At 46.8% G+C, this 27,014-nt stretch overlaps 8 protein-coding genes across 8 annotated transcripts; 3 read left to right on the top strand and 5 right to left on the bottom strand.

The window, feature by feature from the left end:
• Positions 1-1,008: 1,008 nt before the first annotated feature.
• ATNIH1004_008863 (uncharacterized protein) lies at positions 1,009-3,111 on the bottom strand (the record flags this gene model as incomplete). The annotated part of the gene is made up of 8 exons (XM_033573466.1): positions 1,009-1,176; positions 1,277-1,303; positions 1,376-1,459; positions 1,536-1,841; positions 1,905-2,312; positions 2,353-2,506; positions 2,570-2,598; positions 2,656-3,111. The coding sequence occupies 8 exons, from the start codon at positions 3,109-3,111 to the stop codon at positions 1,009-1,011; spliced, it is 1,632 nt and encodes a 543-aa protein (XP_033424018.1).
• Positions 3,112-6,086: 2,975 nt separating this feature from the next.
• On the bottom strand, positions 6,087-6,774 carry ATNIH1004_008864 (Zn(II)2Cys6 transcription factor domain-containing protein; the record flags this gene model as incomplete). The annotated part of the gene is made up of 3 exons (XM_033573467.1): positions 6,087-6,092; positions 6,256-6,661; positions 6,713-6,774. The coding sequence occupies 3 exons, from the start codon at positions 6,772-6,774 to the stop codon at positions 6,087-6,089; spliced, it is 474 nt and encodes a 157-aa protein (XP_033424019.1).
• Positions 6,775-8,783: 2,009 nt separating this feature from the next.
• ATNIH1004_008865 (uncharacterized protein) lies at positions 8,784-9,070 on the bottom strand (the record flags this gene model as incomplete). The annotated part of the gene is made up of 2 exons (XM_033573468.1): positions 8,784-8,831; positions 8,888-9,070. 2 exons carry the CDS (start codon positions 9,068-9,070, stop codon positions 8,784-8,786), a joined length of 231 nt encoding a protein of 76 aa, XP_033424020.1.
• Positions 9,071-17,188: 8,118 nt separating this feature from the next.
• Positions 17,189-18,847, top strand: ATNIH1004_008866 (RNA 5'-triphosphatase domain-containing protein; the record flags this gene model as incomplete). Its single annotated transcript, XM_033573469.1, has 1 exon — positions 17,189-18,847. The coding sequence occupies one exon, from the start codon at positions 17,189-17,191 to the stop codon at positions 18,845-18,847; it is 1,659 nt and encodes a 552-aa protein (XP_033424021.1).
• Positions 18,848-19,402: 555 nt separating this feature from the next.
• RPS19 (40S ribosomal protein eS19) lies at positions 19,403-20,323 on the top strand (the record flags this gene model as incomplete). Its single annotated transcript, XM_033573470.1, has 3 exons — positions 19,403-19,432; positions 19,840-19,903; positions 19,971-20,323. The coding sequence occupies 3 exons, from the start codon at positions 19,403-19,405 to the stop codon at positions 20,321-20,323; spliced, it is 447 nt and encodes a 148-aa protein (XP_033424022.1).
• Positions 20,324-20,813: 490 nt separating this feature from the next.
• On the bottom strand, positions 20,814-21,472 carry ATNIH1004_008868 (uncharacterized protein; the record flags this gene model as incomplete). The annotated part of the gene is made up of 3 exons (XM_033573471.1): positions 20,814-20,843; positions 20,902-21,119; positions 21,292-21,472. 3 exons carry the CDS (start codon positions 21,470-21,472, stop codon positions 20,814-20,816), a joined length of 429 nt encoding a protein of 142 aa, XP_033424023.1.
• A 268-nt stretch (positions 21,473-21,740) lies between these two features.
• On the bottom strand, positions 21,741-23,638 carry ATNIH1004_008869 (CAIB/BAIF family enzyme; the record flags this gene model as incomplete). Its single annotated transcript, XM_033573472.1, has 4 exons — positions 21,741-22,280; positions 22,334-22,834; positions 22,905-23,203; positions 23,257-23,638. The coding sequence occupies 4 exons, from the start codon at positions 23,636-23,638 to the stop codon at positions 21,741-21,743; spliced, it is 1,722 nt and encodes a 573-aa protein (XP_033424024.1).
• A 1,095-nt stretch (positions 23,639-24,733) lies between these two features.
• On the top strand, positions 24,734-26,128 carry ATNIH1004_008870 (F-box protein; the record flags this gene model as incomplete). Its single annotated transcript, XM_033573473.1, has 1 exon — positions 24,734-26,128. One exon carries the CDS (start codon positions 24,734-24,736, stop codon positions 26,126-26,128), a length of 1,395 nt encoding a protein of 464 aa, XP_033424025.1.
• Between the last annotated feature and the right edge of the window lie 886 nt (positions 26,129-27,014).

The following is a 27,014-nucleotide window of genomic DNA, read 5'->3' on the forward strand; positions in this document are numbered from 1 at the left end:
AATTTCGCCCGTTAGCACAAGGCACGTTGGATCGTTGGCGCACATCCAGTCAGCGTCACGAAGCTGTGCAATAAGAATTAGTTAGTCACGCATTAGTTTTCGTCCCTGAGAATTCTGCGAGTGTCCCACACAATACCGCTCGACCTCAGCGGAATAATACCCCTCATATACATACATAGATCTATTCTTTTTCGCCACAATCCCGGCAGGAGAGAAGGAAAGAAAGATGAAAAACCCATCTATAGAGTCATTCGACATCCCCGATTCCCCCTGGGGATATACACCCAGCTTTTGGAATGGTGACGACGATCTCCCCGGCACAAGGCAGCTAGGAAACGACTGGTTCTGTGTACGTGTCTCTTATTTCAGGTCCCTTCTCTACCTATTCTGCTGCGCTTTCTTTAGCCTTCTCTATCGTCTCACCCTACATGAAATCCAGTATACAACCTAGTATCCCTCCAAATATGCATTCCCTTGCTTACAATATTTCGAGGAATAAACTCCAGTGCATCAAAACCTGCAAGGCATACAACAAGTCCAATGTGACAGTCTGCAACCGATGCAGACATTCAAAATGCGCCGAGTGTCAGTGTCCCATCCAAGAGGCTGGAGTACGTAATTATACGTACATGTACATTTGTGTGAGTTTGACCTATTCACCTATGGCCAATACCGTATCTCTTCGTCCCTCTTCGGTCTTGTCTATGTCACCTTCTTGCCTTTTGTTGCATTCCTGTCAGCTGTCTCGTAATACTGCTAGATGCCTACATCTACCTTGCTCGATAGCACTGGATGGGCCGACTGTTCTTAGGATGTTCACTATCTAACACCGACATAGTGCCAATGTAATGATGGCCCGAAAATGTACAATTTTCAACCAACGTGCGTCGTTTGCAATCATACAGCATGCTCGGGGTGTTTTTATACCAAATAATCGGAAGAGAGTAGAAGTTTCAATGATAGGGTAGATCCTTTTCTTGAAGAGACGTCGATATAACATATTTAATCTCATCTGGTATATCCCAGCATGCTGCGAATGTTCGAATTCCTCATCTGATGTACCATGAGATGTAGTCCAACCGCTACAGCCACTGTAGCGCTTGTCAGGCAGAACAGAGAAACCCAGTACTTCCACCAGGCGATGTCATTGCTGACCTGGTTCATGCTGAAGGCACTCTGTATGACTGATGTCAGCCGCATCCTTCTTGAATTTCATTTATTTTCTTTATTTTGTTCTCTTTTCCCACTCGTCAAGGTCTAGTGTCGTAGCACTCACCGTCACAAGTGTCACAGGTAGGTATAGCTAAATCCATTATATTAGAGAGGGTACAAGCAGCTTCTCCCCTTTTTTTTTTTTTTTCTTTTTGAAACTCACGATTGTGATATACGTTAATAGCCGGATATTATCTCCTTGCCGAGTGGCCGTGATGCTCTCCGCCAACGATGAGGCATTTACCAACTGGACGTCACGATCAGTGGACATTCCACAGACATATAGGTAGATGTAAAATAGAATCGGGATGAAGGGGGCATACAACACTGGCCATCTTCTCCATTGTTTCAATCCGCTGTTCCAGGACCATCTGGAGAGTATTGAGCTCTGCTGTAGATTGTCGGACTGAAAAGAAACATTCCCGGAACTTGGCTGCCAGTGCTCCGTCCGAGTCTAAATCAAAGTATACACTATTATTTCGGTCAAACGCTGCCCAGGAGGCGATCAGCCTTGCCAGGGAGTTTCGCAGGCGCCGTAAAGTACACAGGATCCACGTAAATTCTTTGGTTTTCTGCAGGGACGGGTCGTCCTCGAGGAACTCATCCAGGTTATCCTCGTCTATTTCGCCCTGGCGAGCTTTAGCCCAACAAATACACGCCACTATCATGGATGGAGGGCGAAAGATCCGTACATGCCGATCGAGACGTCCTTCTATCGTTTCCACCAACACCCTCCATTCCATTGTTACCTGGCCCATTCGGATAGAAAGAATTGAAAGAAAATAGTATCTTGGATCCCATATGGGAAATTTACACAGCCGCAGGCCAAATGATGGCCCATCGGTTTTATCCTGGAGGTATTCCGAAATCTGGTTGCTATTTCGGAAGTAGGAATCTTCGCTGAAGTATGCCATCCAGAAGAACTCGTCAACACCGATTACTACCAACGAGAGCTGGGCTTCGTAGATACGGTCGTTGGACCCGGATGATGGTGGTAGAAAAGAGCGACTCTTTCGAAGTCCGCGGCCGTCGCGCAACTCGGGTCGATCAGGGCGAAGAACATAGTGCGGCAGGTGGAACTCCAGTGTGAAACCCCTTTGCTGTTGCATTTTTGTTTGTTAGAGGTATTATTCGTCGTACAGACTCGGTCGGGAAGATATCAACCTGGGAGACTCCCATGTAGGCGTCAAATGCCACATATCGTGACAGATATGATCGCACTTGTGGGAGTTGTACATAGGACACATTCGAAACCAAGGCCAGCCCCATCAGTGGTGTCAGGTCCGCCAGATATCTATCAAAATCAATTAATTGTTACAGAGTGTCCAGTGCGCTGGAAATGTATTGGCAGACATACACAATTCGTCGCTCTGCGACGCCTTTTCGCTGGCCACATCTGTCAGTATCATTCTTGCCAACAATGATAAGCATGCTCAGCCTTACGTCCTTATTGAGATGGTAGAACAACATATCCGCATCCCCACCTGCGATCCGAACATGCAGTCCCTCTGGTGGGCGACGCATGTACTCCTCTGACTCCCACTGTCTCACGGGGAGGAAGCCGGTGCTTCCTGGGGTATTCGTAAACTGCGTGAAAGGATCACATCGATCATCGACTATCGCAAGGACTCGCTTATCTCTCGGACCAGACTTGGCGGCTTCAGGAAACGACCGCGCCCCCGCACTGTTAAGGAACCGCTTTAAGAGCTCGTGACGCTGTGGGGGTGACAAGTCCACATTGCAACTGTTGAAAAATTCATCAAGAATCGAGCCATTGGCGGCGATTTTCAGGCGGTTATCCTGGCCATGGTAGCTAGTTGCTTGGCGGGTAGCAAAATCTCTTGCCCAATGAAGCGAGTGAGGAGAAGGACTTTGTCGACGGCTCATGAATGTTTCCATGACTTAAGAACCATGACTTGTCACAACTGGAGCGTTGGATGGAGCTCTGCGCTTATGTGTTTATCTTCGCGTAGCTTGTCCGGCTGAGCCTCGGGGATGTCAGACGACAGCCTCGTGCCATTCGTGGCGCTAACTGGTCAAGTAGAATCTGACAGCTCACCAAGGCGTTTCAAGCTCAATGATCTGTACTTGGCTTGGGCCGCTTGTGAAGCCTTCTGACAGCCTCAGAGCTTCAGTCACTGTTAAGACCACAACTATGCATTGTACTGCCTGGAATAACGAACAAATGAGGCAAAAAAAAAAAAAAAAGGGATCAAACAGTGAGTGAATGGATGAACCAAAAAACGATAAATAAATGAAGCAAAATTAGATAGGAGTGTAATCGTGGAATTCTGGGCAACTCCAAACGATCGCTTACCTCTGAGACCATTGATGGTCCTGCCGTTCCGAATTTACTATGTAAAGTAATATAAAGAAGTCATTTAATTATCACACGATCAAAATAAGGAAATTCCCACTGGATTTTTCCAAGAATCGGGATATTCCTATTCCCTTCCCATCTATAAGTCCGTGGTCCCGTTTCCCGTCCCATTCCCTAAATCCCTAGCTCCCATAAATTTCCTGAAATTGGTCCCGTTCCTGTCCCGGTCCCATTCGGGAGGGAAAATCCCAAAGGAAATCTCCTGCTAACGGCCAACCTACAACCAACCAGCCAAATTCTAAAGTTGAACCTGTAACTTTGCTGCAGTCAAGATCGACAATCTTAGTTTCTCTCACACTCCGAGGCGCTAAATGCAAATGACGAGAGATCTACTATCATACAAGTATGAACCGTATATCGTCGGTGAAACAGCGATGGGTAGCACCAACATGGACGCAAAATAACAACTATAGCAAAGCATAGCAACAAGACAAAAGAGTACTGTAATGCAGCTTTCACATTGCAGTCTGTTAAAGTATTCCAGATATTACCAGCCCAAAGCGCTAAATCATGTTGATCATAATTCTTGTAGCCGTCCCCCTTGAGGTAGGCAGGGTTAACGTGGAGAAGCTAGTGGATTTTCCTTCCAACACCAGGGAGATCTTCAGGATTGTCACGCTCCCTTACAACAACCGAGGTGCAATGTGTAATCTGCGCTACAAAACAGCCGAGCCTAAGAGTGGCTATTCGCAGCCTTAGGCTAAGTGAGGGTGATGTATAGCCTATGCTATAGCCGGCTAAGCATAGAATCCACAACCTGGGAAAAGATGGCTTGCAATACTCTTCTGAGGGATCATATGCCTTGCGAAGGACCATGAGAAGCGGTTCTTATCTGCTTGTTACTACTGAAACCTGAAGATTGCCAAGGAGTATTTACGAAGTGGTTCAAATTCGTCTAGCACTGAGAGGAGTCATATCCAATAAGTGCCCAATATGGTACCGGCTTAGGCCATGGTTATGCTTCGTTGTCTGTCTTGATTAGCTGAGTTCACCACGGTGCCCAAATTAGATTGGTGTACCCACATGCCGCAGTATGGCCCCACTTCGCCGGCTGATATATACTACAATGAAAGGACCCCATGGAAAGGCGTGGCCACAATAGGTAGGCGGAGATATTTCTCAAGAATCTCATGGGGGTGTCATGAGGACAACCATCTATCTGCACCATCATGGGGGGAGTTGTTTGTTTCCATCATGTTTCCTCCGATCTAGCTAGTCCGAGCTAGGGCTTTTTATAAACGATACAGATACCGGCCTTATAGAAGCGAGGTTGAGATGGCCATGACCTGATGATCGCCAATGGTCGACGCAGTATAAGCTAGATATATCAACTTGCCGATTGCCATGCTCCAGGCGAACCTGTGTGGCGCGAGACCCACCCAAGAAGAGGAAGATACTGCAGTTCAGGGTCCACCACTGCTCGATTCCTCGTCCATTATTCCCGGCCAGAACAAATCATGATGTCCTAGAGCGTCGCCGAGGATTATAAATTGACAGCACAACCAGCGGGACTGTGGAATGCGGCAGTCTAAGCATGGTGCTGCAGAGAAGTGGCTCTCTGTGCACACGATGATTAGCTCGTCGACAGTGGGGACGTTGAGACTTCGCTGGGAATTTACTTTGCAGTAATATAAACTGTCCAGGAGAGCTTATGGAATGAACGAGTCGGGAGGATATATGGCTGACAGAGATGATAGATATGAGAGGTATCTCCTCCACAACCTCCCTGACTCGGTTGGATGTGACCCCGCTGTATAATTCACTGGGATCTGCAAATCAGAGTTTATAGACTCAGGCTTCAATGGGGTAAACCAATTTGAATTAAAGGGTCCTTCGATGTGTGGCCAAGACTGCAATATTGAGACTGCTCGACAACAAATAGTACTATCACGACACCCTGAGAGTATGATGTTGATAGGGGGGATAATGTCCATATGAAGAGTGATGGTAGGGCGCTCTGGGTACTTGCCCAAGATTTGTTCCACCGTAGCCAATAGTGTTCTGTATTCTTCTGTATAAGATTCGAGTGCGGCATAGCTTCGCAGAATGCAGGTCTTTACCAATAATAATAAAGCCTGCTGGTACAAGACAATAATATCTGCCACTCTGCTCTCTTTACCACTGAATCCAACATATGAGCGAGAATGGAAATCGTTAAATAATATTGCAAACTGGTTTAGCTGAGAAAGCAGCTGTCCCTGTTTAAAATTTAATGTATAATAATCCTGAACAATCTCCGCATCTGATAGGACATAAGCATGCGAATAGAACCGAAATGCGGCACTTAGAATAATTTCCAGAGCCTGTCGTGCCTCATAAACACTGCTAAAAGCAACAAGGTGATGAGCTTCCAGCCCGTCGTCAATGCAGAAAAGGGGCCCCCCAACACCATATACCGAGGATTGGATATCTAGGTGCGCAAATGCCGAAACAAGGCATTGCTCGACCGGCGAAAATTGGCCTGTAGCCGAGACTAGGAGCTGTCTCTGCGCCTTTAACTCTTTTAAAATCAGCACCCCACTCTGAAGGTGCCTAAATGCATGATTGTAGTGCCCCTGTAGCAATTCCAACAAAACAAAAAGTAGGCAGCAGAGAAGCATAACTTCTCTAAAATATGGATCCTGAGAATTGCGCCGTTTGATTAAAAGACTAAATGACCTCACCGACTGTTGTACTGCAAATCGATACCAGGCTGTATTTATATCCTGTCCAGGTAAAGGAATTCCATAGATCTCTGCGTTCTGATGGGCCGCACTTAGAGAAACTGCAGCATGGTACACCGCTGGCTCCGTATAACTTATTTGCAGGACCAGATTTTGCCATAAGACAAAATTGCTTAGTTCCAGGAGATTGGGGAGGGTGTGGAACTGGAAGTGGGAGAAACACCGGCCCTCGTCCGAAGTTATGGACCATTGGAATCCGTCGGTGAGCTCTGGCAGGGCGAGCTGATTGGGCTGGACGGGCTTCCTTTTATGCGGCAAACGCTGGAGGTCATAGTCACAGCGTCGCCCAGTGGATGTGCACTTCTTGCAGGCACCGGGGGTTTCGTCGCATTTGACATGGCGGGCGCTGCAGAAGTCAGAGAGAGGGAAACATTATCTGTGTACATTATTCACTTACCGGCAGGTGCGACATCCCGTTCGGGATCTGCTTCCGCCGGATCTCTGTACTCGGGATAACATATTGCTAAGGTATTGTTGTTATCACGGTCCTGGGTATGGTCGACTGAGGGGAAAGGAGAAATAAATACACTGTCAGAGACAGGTTGACAGGGATTCCCAAGCCAATCAGTTGGACTCTTTGTAATGATACTTCCGCGGGCGCCAGGATAGTGGGCACACCACAAGCCAATCAAAATCGTTGGCCTCATAACTGAAATACACATTATGTATTCTGCATAGGAGACCCGAATTGGAGTATGATCGTCCCAAAGCTGGCAGCAGTAAGAAACACAAATAGGGCGGTGATCCAGAGTAGGTATACCCAGCAATTATGTAGATACAAAACTAATATTTATTGGCGCTGCTTTTTAGCAATATATCTAGAACTTTTGCTGAACGGACAAGTACGTTGGTCACTATACGAGCTTGATCTTCTAACCACTAAAACCCCAGCAACTTGTAGCGTACCTCGTACTAGTAAATAATTCACTTCCCTGCAGTAAACCCCCAAAGTCGGTTTGCTGATTAATCAGAACTCCGAGGACTTCATCCTTGGCCACAATTTATTAAGATATCTAATATATGCCTACGTACATAATGTATGCAAATACATTTGCATTGCATGCCAGCAGCGCTCATGAACATCAATAGATTCTACACAGTCTGCGGTTTTCTTTTGTAGGAGTGCACTAGCCGTCTCCGGCTCCTGCTTAATCCTTGGACTGGCCGGAGCGCTATGGCACTAAAGCAGAGTTATACGATTTTGTCAACTATGAGATACGACTAGTGAGATTAAGATCTTAGTCAGACCTTAGTTATTTTACCGCCTTGAATTGTGTATCTAGTCATTAGATAAAAGAGTCAGGCCTTCATAGACCAATGGAATTGGGTACTAGTCAATACGTTAAAGCGACGTGGTCGACAAAGTTTAAGCAGTATTACCATTTTACATGGATGATGGGTGGCGAAAGCTTTATCACAATATACGGAGCATGATGCTTAATCCAGTGAAATCAATTTATCAAGCAGAGCATCTTAAGTCGCATCTGTCAGGATTTCAAGCGCCGTCTGCCTACCTGAAAGTAAGTTATTCAGTCGGAGAATATAAGCAAGCGTTGACATGGAATGGTCTCCCAAATCCAAATTATGGCAGTAGAGGTGGGGGTTTATTGAGTCTACAGTAGCGCTCGAAATCGAGTTCGCCAACAATAGTTTTAAATGGCCCATTTTCCGGCTTCGCTGAAAATTTTTGCCTTAAGAACGTAAACTCACATACCTTCAAGAAGTAATGTTGGCTACTCTTACTGCCCTAAGTGCTTCACGGTGGAAGGCGAAAGTAAGCGATGAAAACCGATTTCGAGACTGATAATAACATATTAACTGTGGTCAAGATATAGTCAGACCTGGACGAGCTTACACTTATATTTCCACTGGTTTGTTCTCTTTTGTATTCTGCGATTACTTTGGTGTATCAAGGCCAGAAATCTCCTTCCCTATGCTGTTATACAAATGTAGACTTTGTACAGGATTGGCTTCCTCTATGAAGAACTTATTTACATGAGATTATTCTTATTTGTCGCAGAATTATTTCTTTCTTTAAGGTACAAGTTCCACTGTTAGCTGTACGTCCCTACGGTGCCAGATAGCTTCCTACCACGCAAAGCTGTCTGAACAATAAGTCCCTGGATAAACTGCAACGAATGGGAGCAATGCATTGTGATAATAAAGACAAGGGCTTGGAAGTTCACTTGCCGGCAGGGCCCTGCCGTATACTTGCATAGTGCTGACTTCCAAGACAAGATGAAATGAAAAACCAAACGAATGGATAAATACAACAAAATCTTCACCCCTCCGCGCAAGCTCCCCTTATTCCCAACACAACTTCATTGTAAGACTTCGACTTTGCTATCCATCTCACAGATCGAGAAGAATCACCTCATGGAGATAATTACTTTATCCCTGGTGGCAAGTGCAAACACTAAGCAGGATCTCGTCAGAATAACCATAAGTCTCTAAATAAGAGGGGGATCTCACTTCTCGTCGTTGCAGAATCCGCCGGACTTCCCCAGGCCAACACACTAAGTACAATGAAATCAGCCATAGATTCTTATGAAAGAAGGGATCCTATGAGTACCTTCGCCTGGCAAGCAACGTCGCCACCAATAGAGCAAGTCCAGCCAGCGCGAGCGACCAGCTCCTCGGTGCGGCGCTCCAGCTCCGAAATGCGGCCCTCGAGAGGGTCAGGGTTGGGGGCAGCGATGGCCACAGAGGACAGGGTGAAGAGGAGGGCGGAAGTGAGGACCTTAGTGAAATGCATTTTGGTAGTGTGCTTGGAAGCTAAGATGAATTGATTAATTGATTGTCTTTTTCTTTGTTGCTTGAGGGCTTGATGTTGCTGTTGAAGAAGACGAAAGCAGGAGATTCGAGAGGGTATTTATATCTTCGCAGTCCTGCACGCCTCGATTTCCATCTTAAGTATCTCGTGTTATCGAGATGAGACTCCTCCAATTGATCATTCTCTATATCTGTGATCGTCACCTTGCAGGAGGAAGATACGAACTGATATTCCTGCCTGACTCGAATTCGGGACAGGCTTTGTCGGTCTTTACCAAAAATATTGACCCCTTTCATGCCTCTTGTTGAGGATACGAGGTGCATGGTCGTAAGTGTGCATTTGAAGGCTTCCAAGAACGGCTCAAAACGCAAATCATGAGGCTCATACGAAGCGACGCCCAAGAGAAGTGTCTCCGAGGATGGAAAAACAAAACAATAGGGGCACTACAGGGCCTAAAGGAAAAGCCTGAAGTTGGCATACACGAAGTCATGCACTATAAATAAAATATGAAGATAATAATACCATACCTGATCTATACTTCCTTAAATTTCGAATCTTTAAATATATGTGGAAGCTCGTCACATACTAAGTATAGATCTGTGTTTTATTCGTTTTTCTCTAAAGTATTAGATAACAAACCACTATAAACACTACACTAAATATAAAAACAAAGAAATTCAAATACAGTCTGATGGCCATGAGCCTATTTTTGACTGACTTCATGGTGGCTCGGAAATTTCAGTACTTTTAGCGACCTGCATATCGCCAAGGGAAAAAAGGGAACTAACAACCCAACCAAACGTCTTGGGTCTTTCCCTTGGAGCCTCAGCCCCTGCAGCTCTGGTGATCACATCTCCAGTTGGGTTAAAATACGAAGTTTGTCAAATAATATTGGCCTTAAGCTCGTCGATCATCATGGGGAGAGACACCTTGGAGACAGGTGTGATGACGTTGGCAGTGGAGCACACCCCCATGCGCAGAAGAATCAGAGAACAATTGGCTGAGACTGGGGCAGTGCCGAAGAATGTGGAGGCCAGTTCACATTGAACTAGTGCGGCTGCTTTATGGTGGCCAAATCGCTGTTGGCACAAGGTTTCACCTAGAGTGGCAAAGAAGTTGACGATCGCGGTCTTGAAGCCTTTTTGGGGCTTGAAGCCTATAAATGGCACCCGATTAGGTTGGCCACCGACAAAGCAAGTTTGGATGAGAAAGAAATAGTGCTATATCCAGCTAATAGGCAGGGTCGCTTTCATAACGCTTTGCCAGTAACTTATAGATTTATTTACTGTTGTCATCCTCAGCAGCAAGCCCTTCGAAGTCACTGGTTCTATGGCCTTGGTATTTCCGCGTGGTTTCCCTGTTCCTAGGATTATCCATACCCCTAGATTTATTTGAGCCATTTTCGAAGAGCAACATAAGTAGATTTGAGATGGAGAACTGAAAAATCAGAGGTAAAATGACTTCTGATAAATGCCATAACAATCACACCAAGTACATGTACACCATTCGCTAATAGGGTTTAGTCTGGCCGTAAGGGAAACCTTGTCTGGTGAAACTAGCCTGGTGCATTTTAGGTTATTGAGGCTACCTTACTAAGGCTACTCACCCCTCTGCCTGCTCAGTGATCAGTTCTATTCAGTGAGCAAAAAGTGGCGAGGGGTGAGCACTAAAATGGAAAGAGAAAGACATCAAGTTGTCTAGAAATCAAGTACGTATGCGTATAAGAATATGCACATATCAAGCACTACCCATCATTTACTAAGCCAATTTAGGTAACTATAGACCTGTACGTGTCTCACTGCTTTACTAAAGAGGAAGTATACTAACTACAACTAATTTTAAAAGTACTCTTTGACCGATTCAGCCTCCAGCTCCTTGATTCAACATACACCAGCTAGGCTACTATCTATATAAGAAATTCATCCACCTTAAGCCAAGAAAAAGAGGGCAAGCTCGAGGCAAACATCGCAGGTGTAGTGCTCGCAGTCGGCCTATCCTTGAAATAGATTGAATGATAATGCTCACCGATACATCTGAACCGACCAGTTGTAGACCATTATTCATTAATCATAAAACGGTGTATGACGTAGATCGAATGCCCAAGAGCATCTTTTGACTTAGGGCAAATGTTGAGCGAGGTCAATGGCCCTGAGTTTGTATTTGTCTCGGGCTAATTGACCTGATAACAAGTTCTCAGAAAGCTTGCTTTAGGAGCAGGTTAGCTGGACTTTTTTCCTGGGGCATTATTCATAGATTGGGAGTCCCATATACCGACACCCAAGACTATCCTTAGAGAAATTTTCGGGATTCGGTATCCGATTACTCCTAGCGCCTTGGCGAGCATTCAGCGTCATCTCCCTGAATCACCTCCATTTTCTTATATATTAATTGAGTGAGAGGAGATAGAGCACATCGATGAGCGCGTTGGCCCCCAGTCAATACGGTTGTTATTGTTATCCTCCAGATTCTTAGTAAGCTAACGGCGTGCAACTAGCTGGTATAATGTTCTTCCGGCACCCATTCCCCCTGAGCGAATGATCATAACAATCCTCCAAGACAAAATTATTATAAGGACTGTAACAAGACAAGGTCGGTCCTAATACTAGGTTTTAAGGCTGTAGCAGATACAGGCACACAACAAGTACAGTAGACATAATAGACACAATAGACATAGCAGACACACCCAATATAACGGACACAATGCCGCACTTATCACCACAACTGGACACAAGAGTAACAGACTATGCTCCCTCGAAACCTAAAATAGCAAACATGTATGTCAATCTCTCTCCCCCTTGTCATCAAAGATCTTTGACGGAATTTTTATTTTTATTTGAGAATAATTATTAAATATCCTGGATAAAATAGTAGAGGACTCAGGACACAGCGTGTTCTCACGCGGAGAGTAGCATTATCCAGTATTTTTTGAATCACTTTTCTATAGTCTTCTCTCAGTGGTGAATTCTCAAGGAGATTTCTTGGCTACAATCCTACGTGTGTGTTCGGAAACTGGTTTAAAAATGGATATTGGCGCCAAGGTTGGAGCCTATTCCACCTCACTCCAACGACCAGTATGTGATTTGAGATATCCAGGGTCTACTCAAGCCATGCAATGGCGATCATTTATTGGTGGCCAAATTCAGCCTTGTCCACATCCTGCGTCACTCAACGCCGACTTCGACACTGCTTTTATCATGGCAAAAAGCTTCGAAGTCGAGGTAGGGGCAGGATTGCATCTTTGAAGGCAGCAAGGATCCTGGTGGCTAGTGTACTCTTTTGATATGCCGCATGCCATCTTATTTTGTTTCAGACTTCTGATCAGACAGCATACGTCTATATTATCTCTACTCCCTTGTAGCATAATAGCGCTTCGTACTCTCCAAGAAGCTGACAAGGAACTATATAAGTTCTTGAATATCCTACGTAGATCTTCTAGCTCACCAGACAAAATCGAACAGAAAAAAGAAATAGAAAATCATCCTTTGCACACAATATTTTTCTTCATTTCTATATCGTTGCTCTCCTTTAAAAGTCGCTTGGCGTCTAGCTCTCACTGTTGACCTGCTCGTTCAATTTGTTGAAAATGACTCCACCTATGAAAACTCTGTGAAATCAATGGCTTCTGGGACTCCAAACCACTACTTTACGGCTGCCCATAATTACACAGCCACACCAGAACATAACCGAAACGACAATTTCACCAGTTTCATCATTCCACACTTTTAACGTCGTTTCCCCGACGACCGAGGTGTCATAGATCACACAGTAGCCGAAGCGAAACGTACAAGTGATTCGCTACAGGCACAGTTGGAGTAACTTGAGAATGCTCTTAAGCATATACTGAATTTGGAAGGTGTTGGGCGATAATGATTCTTGGGTTCACTTTCAAATTCTACGAATATCATCGCAACCTAACCGAGCGCGCCCGTCTTGTTGCTTGGGAACCACCCAACCAACAACAGCAGAACTAATCCCATGCGCATGATGGCATGTAGTTGATTGGATGCTGAGCCATATGGCGCAAAATGATACCCTGCTGAAGGAGTGTTGGGGCTTTAACGAATGATTTGAATTTTTTTACTTTGATATAGGATTTGGAAGACAATTTCGTGGACTTTTACATTCCACTTGTACAACATATAGCCACCGATCATGTTCTAACCAGGATCAATCTTCCAAACCATAAACCAATCCAGAAAATGACCAATTTCCAGACCGACACATTCCAACTCTTGCAAAGAATAACACTTAAAACACAAACGCCATTCTTTTCTAAACCACCACGCTTACCACTGCAGGTATAGATGACTTAAAACTCTGCACGATGGCATCCTGGCACCGAAGCACAGTGGCAGTGCTTGGCTGCGAAGGAAGCCTGTGTAAATACTGCAGCATCTTGCGATTCTAATTCATGGAAAATCTTTTGAAGAATCTCGGGTGGCATAGTCTGTTACCACTTTTCCTTACGAGCCTAAGACTTCTTCCAACAGTGTGATGTTAGAGCCCGGGTTAGAACACGGAAGCCAAGCGAGCACTGAGTTGCTGAGCAGTTAGCGAGCAGTACCAGACACTCAGAAGCTAATATAACATCATGAAAAAAAAACTCCACAAAGGTGGCACGACCTGGTGAGATAAGAATTAAGCGGAAGGTATGATGGCAAGGCAGTTGTTAATATATAGTTTGGCTTTCATAAGGGCTCTGTTTATTATGGTCTCGGATTCAATGTCTTCTTGTAACACAATAAGGAAACCATGAAACTAATATATGTGCGCTGTGAGACAATCCAAGGGGGGATCGACGCGAAGGATATTGGCAGCTCAACGTTACAACTAGAAGATAACTCAAAATCTCAGGCTGCAAGATGAGGAAAGCTATACATAGCACCTGAAGACGATAGGGCTGTATCTCCACGTTAAAGGGTCACTGGTATAAAGCGCCATATAAAAATTAAATCGGTAAATAATTGCTCCTGTATCTCGTTCATTTGGGTGGGAGGCCAAAATCCATGTCAAGCGTACCAGAAAATAGCGATTCAATCGGAGTCAGATTGGTCTCACAAATCCTGTCATCAAACATGTATTTAGACTGTTCAAGAGAACGTTCTATAAACAGTTTGGAGGATTCACGCATCCTCGCGAGATCGATACGTACTGCTGTGGGCCTCAATGATCCAAGATGCTCGTTCCAAAGCGAGACTATGTAAGCACCTGCATCTCGATCGACAGTGTATACATAATCTAAATTTAAATGGATTGGGCTCGGAACTAACTCCCACCCTCTAAGGCTGCCAGGATTGTCACGCAGTTGCTTGATTGTTTAAAATGTTGATTCATCGTCAGGAGGACCTACTCGCCCTCGTGGATGATAGTAACAATACCATTTCTCTGGAATTTTATGTCAGCAATTTGGCAAACCACATGGTACCTACTCTACCAATCATTAATTTGTAAGTGCAATTCTATTCTGTCTTAATTTTCTAAGGGTCGTACTCCAGTATACATGGATTGAACGAAGTCTTTTTCCCGATATTAGTCCGAGAATAACCTTATCACCTCTAAACAAGGCCGTTTCTTGTCCCTTTTTAACTTCAGGAGAAGGCTCACCTCTTCAGTTGACCATGGCATGTCCTTCCTGGAGTTTCTTGGGCCTCGCTGCCATTATGCCGAGTTTGCAAGGTCTGATGTAGTTTATCGAGCAACGACTGGTTGACCACATATTTCCATTTTCACATGTTGTAGGCACAGAGTCGGACATACAACGGGCAGTGCACCTTCGAACAGCCAAGAAAGAAACTGCAAATATTTATTAAATAGCGCAGACAAAAAGTAAGAACAAAGGGTGGTAAATGTATTTAACTTATAGGTAATATAGATAGTGTTTGAGACCATTTTAAAGGCCATAGCTCTAATTACTATATTTTTTATATTTTTTACTTGGGGGACTTTGGCTGTTCTCTGCGGTGAAAAGTCTCGCCCTAAGTATAAGAACATAACGAGTCGGATTCAGAGCTGTGATGGAAGTGACACTATTTTTAACCTGGCCATAAGCAATTAATTTTAAGTATTACCATCCTGGCCGCCTGGCCCTTTGGTGAAACCTCGGTGGTTAGGCCGTCCGGTGAAGGTTCAGGATATGGCAAATTATCCCTGGCATAATATAGCTTTTACCTTATAAAATAGGTTAATATAGGTCTTTAGCCTCCCAAGGCCCGTCTTCGGCGAGAATTACTAGGTTAATAGGTATATTATCTTGCACACCTAACACCCCAAAGAACTCTTCCACATTAATATCCAAGCTTGATATGCTGGGCAAAGGTAAACCACCTTCTAGGGTGTCTCCCCGGAAATAGGCAACTCAGTCCAAGCATTAGTAGCATCTTGGAATATCATGGGGTGGAATTGGACCTAATTTTAGTGCAATGTGCTTTCCAAGTATAGAAATAAATAAGCAATGTTGACCGCTTGTGGCTTAGTCACCACCGTCACGGGATGCGGCCTGAGGCCATGATTGGGCAAGTGGGATGACTCATCGATAGTCCACGGTTCAGATCCCGTGGCTGTGAGAGGCGAGAGTATCGCATTTCATTTCATTTGCCTATTCTACGTACAGGCAAGGAGTCGCTGTTCTAGGTGGACAGTTTGCCCCTTACGTTGCACAATCTCCCCGTTTGGGTTCTTCAGGTGAGACGCTGGCGATCAGTTTTACCCACAATTTATATCCCCGACAATTTCTACAAGGTACATGGCCGGGACTTTGCGCTTTCTCATTCCCAGTGTAACCTCTGTCCTTTCCCTAATGCTTTCACTCCTGGCTAACTATCCTTCTAATACCCGTAGCTTAAAATCCTGGCTCTTCCTCTTTATCTGGAAAAAGAAGAAGGCTCTGGCTCCATGTGACCGACCCAAGTATCAATGGAGTCATTTCGTCATCCGAAGCCATCTCCGAAAAATCAATAGTCGCTCTATTCTTGGTCTCAACTGAAATAGTGGGCCTGTCAGATCACCATCGAACCATCCAGACACGGCCGAACGACCACCGTCTTGGATTCCCACCGATCATTGGCCAGATTTTTACCATACGGACGCATTTTCGATATCGTGTTCAGGGTGTTATCTGAGTGGCTCTCGAAACTCGTCTCAGAAGAACCTTCGTGGCTTCCTGGTCGAATAGTATAGACTATAATGGCATGCTGATGTTCTATTGCTTCTATTGACCCGCTTTTTTTGCCTCACTATTGAGCCGAAGACTACCTGCACACCAAAGAGAAGCCGCCGTCCCGTCTCGTGGGGAGTTCCGGCTGACATTCCAGAACATCCCTGTCGTTCCCTCTTGTCAGTTCTCTAGGCTAGCAGGGATTATTGGACGTTAGGGGCTTCCAAAAGTCGGTGACTAGTGAAAGAACGTTTCAAGGGCGTACGTCTGGAACCGGGATTGGCTTTGTACTCCGTACTAAGGAGTCTTATATATTTTGAAGAGCTTACCGCCTGTCGCTATGGGGCCCAATAACGCTGGAGTATCCCTAAACTCGTCTCGACCGGCTTCCCCGGATCTTGGTGTTGCCCTGCGTTTCTGGAATTCTATGTATGCTACATTCTCCAACTCCAATATCTTTCTCTCTGTACCTCGCCTTTCCCAAGCCTTCGAACATAATGGATCAGTGAATTGGGGAAAGATAGTGCTCTTGACTACCTGTTTTCTTACCATGGCGGGCTGTGGCCTGCTGCCTTCCTTTTTACGGCGCAAAGGCCCTAAAAGTCTGTCTGAGAGGAGGCGCTTCCGCCGCCCTGCGTATAGAGACCATCCTAAAGGCTCTGCAGCTACGATAACGTCGTCGGAAGAGGAGGATTACGATAGTAACGGGTCTCTGCGCCATGCTACACGCTCGATACATGAAGAGAAAGCGACGCCTCAGCGCCGTGAACAGCCCGAGGATGGTCCGTGTATATATCATTTCCATTGATTGCCAATCTCTACTGACAATTTCAATAGCGCACAGTACAGATCCAGGTCTTTTGAAGAAGCATTCATCATACCTTCCCTATACAACTTCTATCGCGATTTATCCGTCAATAAGAACATTTTATCGCCCTCATCCCCAAATGGACAAATTACCTAGCCAGCCATCACCGGTTCCATTGTTGGTCTTTGTGCACGGGCTAGGAGGCTCGTTGGCGCAGTTCAATCACCTATTGACAAGCTTATCCAATGTCGGCCCGTGCTTTGGAATTGATCTACCAGGTTGTGGATTATCAACTTTTGCGCCCACGTCCTGGGACGCTTATACGGTGGAGGCGCTTGCGGAACTCCTTGCTGTTGCCGTCGACCAACATCGCGACAAAGAAGCTGGCCAAGGAGTTGTACTGATCGCTCACAGTTTGGGCTGCTCTCTGTCGGCACTATTAGCATCCACGGCTTCATCGATAGGAACCCAGGTGAAGAAGCATATTCTCGGCCTCATTACCGTTTGCCCCCGCTCTTCACCTCCGTCGCCTCATGAAGTTACCGCGCTCCGCCGTCTTCTTCATATCCCAGGCCCTATTTTTGACCTCTGGCGTTACTGGGATCGGCGCGGTGGCTTGAGTAGTGCGAGTGTCACCAGACTGGTTGGGGTAGATGCCGATTCTGATACGAGGGGACTCCAAGTGCGGTATAATAAACAAAGCAAAACCCCTGTGTGGAGACGGATGGCATGGGGAACGCTACCTACCTACAATAACGATGGTACAAATCCTGTTGGGGGACTTCCAGGAAAGGATATCTGGGCGGGAGTGCCGACGCCCATATTGCTTGTGGCCGGCGAGTCCGATACAGTGACGAAGCCGGAGGAGTTGAAGAAGATCCTTCAATTCTTCGAGGGTACCGAGTCGATTCAGGGCGGGAATTACAATAGCAGTACCACCACTGATGCCTCCGGAGTCGCTGAAGAGAAAAAACCCTATAACCGTCTGGTGCAGGAGGAAGGGCATGGCGTTCAGCCTCAAACTGAAGAGAAAGAACTGAAGGCTCAATCCAAATCAAACCAAACCAAACGTTCCATTAAAACTGTTGTTCTCCCAGCCCCGGCCTCTCATGCACTTATATACGATCGTGCTACTTACCGCACCTTAGCGGGAGTGATCCAAGATTTTCTCCGTGAACATGTTGACCACCGACTCAACCTTGGGTGGCAGCTGCAGTACTTGAACACGTCGGGCAAGTGGGACGTCAAGAATCTGGCCAAGTGGCAAAAAGTGACACCTGTCTCGGACCGTATTGCCAATACATTTGTAGCCCTCAAAATGTTGCGCGAGGTCGATGACGAGCACAACCCAGTTTTGTTCTCCCAGAAATATCACGAGAGGATCTATGCCGTGATCGATATCAGTTACGAGAATCCGGTGTACAACCCGGCCTCAATGGAGAAGGGTGGGATTCATTACCACAAGCATCCAACGGTATCCAAAATTCCTCCCTCGCCCGACGAGACCAGGGATTTTATTGCTCTCGTGGATCGACTTATGAATGAGATCACCGAGAGGCGGCAGAAACCTGACAGCGACCAGCGTCCGCGTCCAGCCATCGGAGTTCATTGCCATTATGGATTCAACCGGACTGGATTTCTGATCGTCTGCTACCTTATTGAGCGATGCGGGTTTAGCGTTCAGGGCGCGATTGACGAGTTCGAAAGACGGCGACCACCGGGGATTCGCCATGCGCATTTCATTGATGCACTTTTTGTCCGATACTGTATTGGTTTACAGAGGGCTCCCACGCTTTAAATATCTTTTTTTTTTTTTTTTTTGGCCCTTCTCTTCGGGAATATTTTGTCTTTCTACGGTCGGATAGACGCTGAGCGTCTTGGGTTTTGTTGGGATGGATATGGTGCCCTGGTTGATTGGGATATTGCAATTAATGAGATATGAGAATTAATACGATAGACTGTATATTATTCAGAGAATATGAATTTGACGTGCATCGCCAATCTGCTTCAAGCTTGAGTACCTACACACAGATAGAGGACCTGGACATGTAGTTCAACTTTTACTAACTAGTTAAATCAATTAGGGCATGCACCAAATCGGATAAGGTCCGAGCGGGGCAGAGAATTTTCTGCCTCAGGCTATGAGCTATAGTTAGGGTAAGGCTAATCCCAAATGGGATAAGCGCTAAGCGAAGCGTCCACACAGCGCAACCGAGAACACGTCTTTGTGAGAAATTTCGACTGACCGACCGATTCTCCAACGACGACAACGACGACCCATCCTCACACCTCGTCCCCCTCTTCAGCTCCCCCGTACACCTTCGATTCCCGTTCGAGGTCACAAGTCGCAAAAATGGGTGGCGTCACCGTTCGCGATGTGGACGTAAGTTGTTCACCCGCCCTATCATCTTTTCCCCAGACGGTGGACCTACAATATGGATATGGCAATGGAATGGCAATACCAGATGGCAAAGGCACATGATGTCTGGAAAGCGAGACCACAGGAGGAGCGAGGAATGATTCTGGCAATCCGAGAGTTAGAGCGACAACTGTACTCTGCTGGGAATTTCGATGTTGGGATATGCCTATCGAAACGGACTAAAGGTCGGATTAGCGGCGCATGGGATATGCAGCAACACGAAAAACGCACAAGAGGATTCAGCTACCCACCGACGACGAGAATGCCGGAAAATATTGCCAAAAGAGGAGGGATGAAGGGGAATACACACACCATACACGTCAGACAGTATTGATTGGGATGAGAATGTGCTGACGAGTTCTTGATTATAGGCGCAGAAGTTCATTGCTGCTTACTCTGCGTTCTTGAAACGTCAGGGCAAGCTCCCCATCCCAGGTTCGTGAATCTTTTTCATCCCTTGTGAACGAAAATCGACAAGATATATGAAACTAACATCGATCAGGATGGGTTGACACTGTCAAGACCTCCGCCTCTAATGAGCTCCCTCCCCAGGACGCGGACTGGTACTACGTCCGTGCCGCCGCCGTCGCCCGTCACATCTACATGCGCAAGACCGTCGGTGTTGGCCGCCTTCGCAAGGCCCATGGCTCAACCAAGAACCGTGGCTCTCGCCCCGCCCACCACGTCGATGCCTCCGGCTCCGTTGACCGCAAGGTCATGCAGTCCCTTGAGAAGATCGGTGTCCTCGAGATCGATGAGGACAAGGGTGGCCGTCGCATTACCCAGAGCGGACAGCGGGATCTTGACCGTATCGCCAAGACTACCGTTGACGAGGAGGAGGAGGACGAGGAGTAAATTTAGTCTCCGATTAAAATAATGAAAAGTCCTGATGTTCTCTCTACTACCTTTTTTGTCCCAATCTGGCCGCTTTTGGTTTGATTCTTTTTATACCCCAAAAAGAATCCTAACGAGCCTTTTCCGGAGAGGAGAATTTGGGCGAAAGAACGGTCTAGTAACAAATCGGAATGGATGAGTTCAGAATGGACGGTGTATGGGCAGATGGATGGGTGGATTGATTGTGATGATAGGGATATCAGCCAGGGAGAGGAATGAAATTTCTTTTTATTGTTTCATGTCACATTGACTGATTGACTGCTGGGACGAATATTTCTACAGATCCCAGGACGAATAGATCGCTCACGCTGATCATCAATGATTAATTGATGCGATGGAATATAGACCGTAAGATGAGTCTTCAAGAGGGTAGACAGTAATCCGTATAGTATGTCTTCATCTAATTATATACAACACCAATAACCCTGAGGGACACGGAGAGAGAGAGAAATCATTTCCTCCCCGACTGCACCGTCGGATCCTAACTAAATCAGCAAGCGCATCTCCTAAATCATAAAAGAGATAAAAATAAGACATACAAAATAAACCTGATAAAACCTCATCTTTAACACTTTCTCGTCAAACACGACTCTCCCCGCCCAGGGAACCTCCACCTCTGCGCTGGGATCCGCCTTAAGCACGTACTTGACCGTCCCATGGAGCATGAGTTCATTCGGTCCGCCGAAGTAGATGCGCGAGAGGAAGTGTTTGCGTGACGCCACGTGGGTCCAGAGACTTTGACGGAGGGTGAGGATCTCTATTTATTAATATTATTAATAATAATGTTAAATTATGAAGCTTGGTAAATTGGTATCCATATTTCCATATATCCATTTGCGCATTTATCTATTCGAGATGTAGGATGTAGTCATATAGGGGATATTTTATATTGGACTGTTCTATGTTATAACAGGATGATGTATACATACCACTCGATCCATTCGCCACCTTGGATCCCATGATTAGAGTCCCATCCGGGGTGAAACTATCCACATAGACATCGTGTTTGGACTCAGTGTCGCTGGTGGCGTAGAATGACTCCATGAAGGAAATCATGGCGGCCGTGTTCGGTGGCGCGAGTGACGGGTCGTAGGTGATTTGGTATGACATTTTGGACTTCTCGTTTCTTCTTGTTTCTTATAAACTGGTTGGTGTGTTATAACTACTAGTTTGATGTAGTTGGACAGTGATGTTAACTTCGGGCCGATGAGGTGATCACATCCGATCACATCCGATGACTGTGGATCACGTATTCAATAGTTCACTCTGTATGGAGTACTATACGGAGTAATTATTATCTAGGAATACATAACCATCCATAAATTTGTGTTATATGTATGTATGTGCCAATGTCCTAAATATCATTCAACAGTGTTCGTCACTTCTTGTAATCCTCCTCCCTCTTAAAGTCCGTCCAATTCGGCCTATCGTACCCATTGGGTCGACTAGCCCGGACGAACTGGTTGTCCACGCCGTCGATCTCACAGACTGGTCGAACCACTTCAATGTCTGCATTGTATGCTTTGGAGTACCATTTCTCCGTCAAGGCATCCTCTCCCGCCTCAGCGCCAGCCGCGTAGAGGTGAGGAAAGTGAGTCCGCATGATCTTCAGGGCGGTCGAGGAAATGCGGTCTACGCTATCGCAGTGGCGCAGTTTGAAGAATTCGGGAGGCAGCGCCGCACGCATCTTCTCCTGGACTGCCTCGCTGTACTTCCCCGCAGCGAAGAGTAGTAGGTCGTAGTGCATCAAGGAAGCTTTGCCGTGGTAGGAGCCGCCATTCTTTGCCCGAAGATAAAGTCCGGTTAAGGCTGCAATCGCGCCCATACAACCTGTGCCGTAATCAGATATGGGGAAAGGGGGCACCATAGGCGTTGAACGGCCCATGAACTGTCCCTGGGCCCATGCTACACCAGTGACCTAGACAAGGTTGGTCAGCAACCCTTTCTCCCTATTAAGACCCAACTACTTACACAATCTGCAATTTGCTGCCAGCCTGGGCGGCCAGCCCATTCCCCTTCATACCCGAAGCAATTCTCACTCACATACACAATCCCTTTCCCCCGTTTCTCGGCCAGCGCTGAAAGCACATCGGGGCCGTAGCCTAGATTTTCAAGTGCCCCAGGACGATATCCGTCCACAAGAACGTCTACATCGGCTAGCAATTCTTCAAATTGGCGACGACCGTCTTCGGTCTTTAGATCAAGATCAGCAGCATGCTTGCCCATATTTCCATCCAACTGGAAGAATGGCACGTCGGGGAGGTTCGGGCTGGTGATCTTCAGAACGTCGGCTCCGTACTCCGTCAAGATGCGAGCAATAGTAGGGCCAGCGATGATGCGACAGAGATCGAGGACTTTTACGCCTTCTAGGATCTTCTGGCTGCCGTCACGGACGGAAGGGAAGGGTGTGGGAGGACAATCACCACTGAGACTGGACACTTTCCATGGCGGCTGTTGCACGTTGAGTTTTCCCTAGACGGAGTATAAGCATTAGGTCCATCAGACACGGAAGAAAACATAAAGAATGATAAATTATACACACATGTGGTGTCTTGATAAAGTCTTCATATGTAAACGCCGTCACGCCGGCTTGTCTCCTCTCGGCATTCATCACCTCTAACTCCGCAGCACTGTACTTCTGCACGCGGCTCTCGATAACCTTGATGATATCCTCGTAATCCGTCAGATCTGGTCGATGGCCATCCAAGCCGATCATATTCAGCGTGGTCGTGGCCTCGAGGGAACCGTGGATATGGAAGAACTCCCCTTCGTTCTTGGTCTTGTACAGATTCGCAGACATCCGACGGTAGCCATTCGATTGCGCCGCAAACAAATCAGTATCTGTACCTGTCAACTTTCAAATCATATACAGACGGAGAGCCGGTCTCTCCCACCTTTCAGTTTCTTCTTAACTTCCGGATCCAACTTCGACAACCCGTCCACTCTAGCCATATACGCCTGGGAACCAAATGCCATGGCCCGCTCCAAACTGACCCTGACTTTTCGAGATTGGGGGGAGGGTCCGTAACGCAAATCCGCAATAGCAGCGGCCACAGATCCCTCGACACCCTTCAAGGCCGCTAAGGTCTCTGTCTCCTTAAAGGGGATTGGATAATAGATTTCGTCGTAGGAAGAGTAGAAAGACACGGCATCTTTCTTCTCTACAACCTCAACGGGCAGATTGAGTCGTTCTGCTTGACCACATAGCAAGGAAAAGATTCGACCTGCCTCCTGAACCGGCGAGTACACGCTATTCGTGTCAGACATGGTCGCCATTGTGTCAACTGAGAGCGATAGTCGAGTTCGGAACCTTTGAGCCGCACGACTAATTCGAAGATAACGACCGAACAGATAGTAGGGAAATGCTTTTTATCCAGCTGACCAACTAACCGTTCCAAAGCGAACTAAATCTGACAGGAAAAGGTATAAATACGACTAAATTGTCGGCACCGTTGGAAGCGGATAACCATTGCATGTGCTCTTCATATCAATTCCGAGCAACTGCCCGTCGGATGGGCGCAGGCGTAGCGACCAATCGACAGCGACAAACAATGTGAACGGTCACCTGGCCGAGGCAGAGACAAATCGGGGACCAAGACATTGTGCCAAAGCCATCAACTCCACAGAGCTGATAATATCCGAACAATGGGGTTGAAGGAAAGTAAGCTTCCTTTCGGATACGAAACGGATCAAGATCGGAAGGGAATCATGTCGGCTGAGGTCAGCAGATGAGATTATGTCATCAGTCACATGATTAGGGCACGGCCGGTGGGATAACTTAACTACTCTATAGTTATCATCTGGCAAGTCACTCACTCACTCACTCCGTCAGTCAGACCGGACGCAGTGAGAGAGGGCTGGATGGGCTGGATTTCCTGCATGGGATCTTCTGTCAGCTATCAAGGTTGCCCAGTGGCACATCAGCCCACTAGGCCGCTTCGAGTAATGCAGCGCCAACAGAAAGCCTATACTGACCTGCATTATCCGCTCGCTACTGTCACAAGCGCTTCGACGTGCATCACATTCCCGAGCTAGAGGGGCCATTTGCGCGGATTAAGCGAGCAGCACGGGATGGGATCGAGCAAATTCCTCCTCGAGAGGCCTCCATTGGTGGATCCAGGCTTCGCCCAAGCGCTACAGTCCTACATGGGCACATGGTAACGATGAATATCGCGCCCCAGCGTCAATTGGCCGCCATATCCATGTCTTGATCTAACTACTCCGGTCGTAGTAGGACCTCTCTGATGCTTAAAAAAGACCCCATGGGCGGGCAGGCCAACTTCTATCTGATCTCTCCTCCCCCCTCTCTCTTCCCTTCTCGAGAGCTGAACCATCAACACAACTCTCAAGTCTAACCTCATCACTCAGAGTATGTCTGCCTTAGTACAGACACAGCTTGCATCCTCTTCGCAAAATACTCTCTGCATTGTGCGGCCACCTGGGGATGCCTCCTGTCTTCATGGTTCTATCTCGGGACTGCCGAATGAACTCCTAGCCTACATCTTCTGGAATATGGACGATTACCAACCACCAGTTAAGCGACACCCACCCCTGCAGTGGTTCATTCTGGCCAGTGTTTGTCGACGGTGGCGGGACATCATCGATACTTTTTTGTACCGCAGTCTGACCTTGAAGGATCGAGACGAGTATCGACTTTCGCATGTCCTCGAGGTTCTGAGAGAGCGGCCGCATGTTTCCAATTATCCGCGTACATTGAGCCTGACCATCGAGAGCGGCGTCTATTCGAGAGATTTACCTGACATCTTGAGAAGGTTGAAGCTCGTTCGGGAGGTATCCGTGCAAGCCGATTTTGACGAACCACATCTCCCTGTCCTGAAGATTCTCACAAATATGGAACCCGAGAAGCTCTCTTTGCGTGGCTTCGCCTGTGGTCCGTCCGTGAATATGCTCTTCGACATCTTCCACGACGTGCCCAGCCTACGCGAACTTCATCTCACCCGGTGGGGATGGAGTCGCGAGAACCGACTGCACACCGGGTGGAGTCAGAATGATAACGTCATGGTCAGAGCGGAGGACTTACTCCAGGCTCTCCCCTTCCATAGACAGCGAACGGCCAACTTCACCGTGCTAAGCCTTCAGGAACCGAATACCTCGTTTATGGTAACCGAATGCTTCCTTCACTGGCCCGTACGGTTGGAAGAGCTCAGTCTGAAGTCTCTCTGTCACTCCCACTACGCAGACAACTACCAGACCGCGAACCTCCAGAAACTCCTCGATGTACACCGACAAACGCTGAGAAAGATCACTATTGGCGTCATCCCGCAGCAAGACGGAGGCATCCCCGACTTTTCGGACTTTCCCTGTCTAGAAGAACTGCATCTATCCGCGTACTCGATCTACCACGACCTCGACGAGACACCGTGGACCGCCTACAACAAGCTTGCAATCCCTTCCCTTCGGTACCTGGTGATCGATTTCAGCACCGAGGATCAACACAGCGAGTCCTGGACGGATTTCTATGAGGACCAACTGGACTGGACCGAGGACTTCCTGGAGCTCATTGCCCCGGGGCTCAACACATCGCCGCCCGAGTCTCGACTGCGGAACATCCACATCATCTTCAACCCCAAACTTCCCTGGCGGCCGATGGAGCTCATCTGGCCATGGCATTGGCTGGGAGAAGCGGCGCGAGTGGCGAACACATATGAGATCTCGCTGACGTATAGCACGCCGGGATGGACGATGGCGGATTATGAACAGACGCAGGAGAGAATGAGACGGTTTAATATGATGAGGGGGTCTTAATCTTTCTTTTTTCTTTCTTTCTTCTTTTTTAATTTTATTATGTGTTCGAGACTGTTTGCGCTTTCTATAAATAGGTCCTAGGCTTACAGATATGAAGATTCTCCAACCGACCATATTTCCAGATTCAAAGTTAGTTCTACAAGATCTTTCAGGAAACCATAAGTCAGGGTCCCAGCACGCATGAAACATGGAGGAGCGTAGCTCATTCCCGGAAATTCGGGAATGCAGTTAGTTATACAGGCATCCATGGCTCATGTTGACTAATCTACATCGCATAAGACATGCTGATCAACATATTCTGTCAGATCCTAAGCATATCAGATATATTGACGGACCTGATCTTACATGTAGAAATAATCTCATTAGATAATGTCCTGTAACTCTCACCCAATCATCCTCTCATTCATTCAGACAGTCAGGCAATCAGTTCAGGCAAAGTGACGCAAACTCCTCGTATTCGCATGATCTCCCCATTGACAGTGAATAGAATGAAAAATCAGCCTCCAATCCGTCCCTGTTTCTGTCCTTCTAGCGTTCGGAGAGACATGGCTGATTTCAAACCACATTGGCTTTGATCGACGGGTTCCGGATCTTGACTCCTCGGATGAGGGATTGTGAAAATAGTTTCACTACTATGCAGCTACCTGGTTCCCGTGCTAGACAGAGAACTGGCTTTCAGTTGAACACAGTGGACAAAGTGGATCTGCGTGGCTACGGGGCTGTTTGTCCTATACTACTCTATTCAGAATTAGCGGGACAGTAAGACAGCAAGACAGCAAGAGTGAGAAAAAGAACGACAGAAAACACCCCCTATCAAGCCTCATTCTTGACGCCCGAATCAGAGATTGCAGAACCCAGAGTCTCATCAGTCTGATCCTAGCTCTGA

The sequence above is a fragment of the Aspergillus tanneri genome, assembly GCF_003426965.1.
Source record: "Aspergillus tanneri strain NIH1004 chromosome Unknown AapTan_6_pilon_pilon_pilon, whole genome shotgun sequence".
NCBI classification, from domain to species: Eukaryota; Fungi; Ascomycota; class Eurotiomycetes; order Eurotiales; family Aspergillaceae; genus Aspergillus; species Aspergillus tanneri.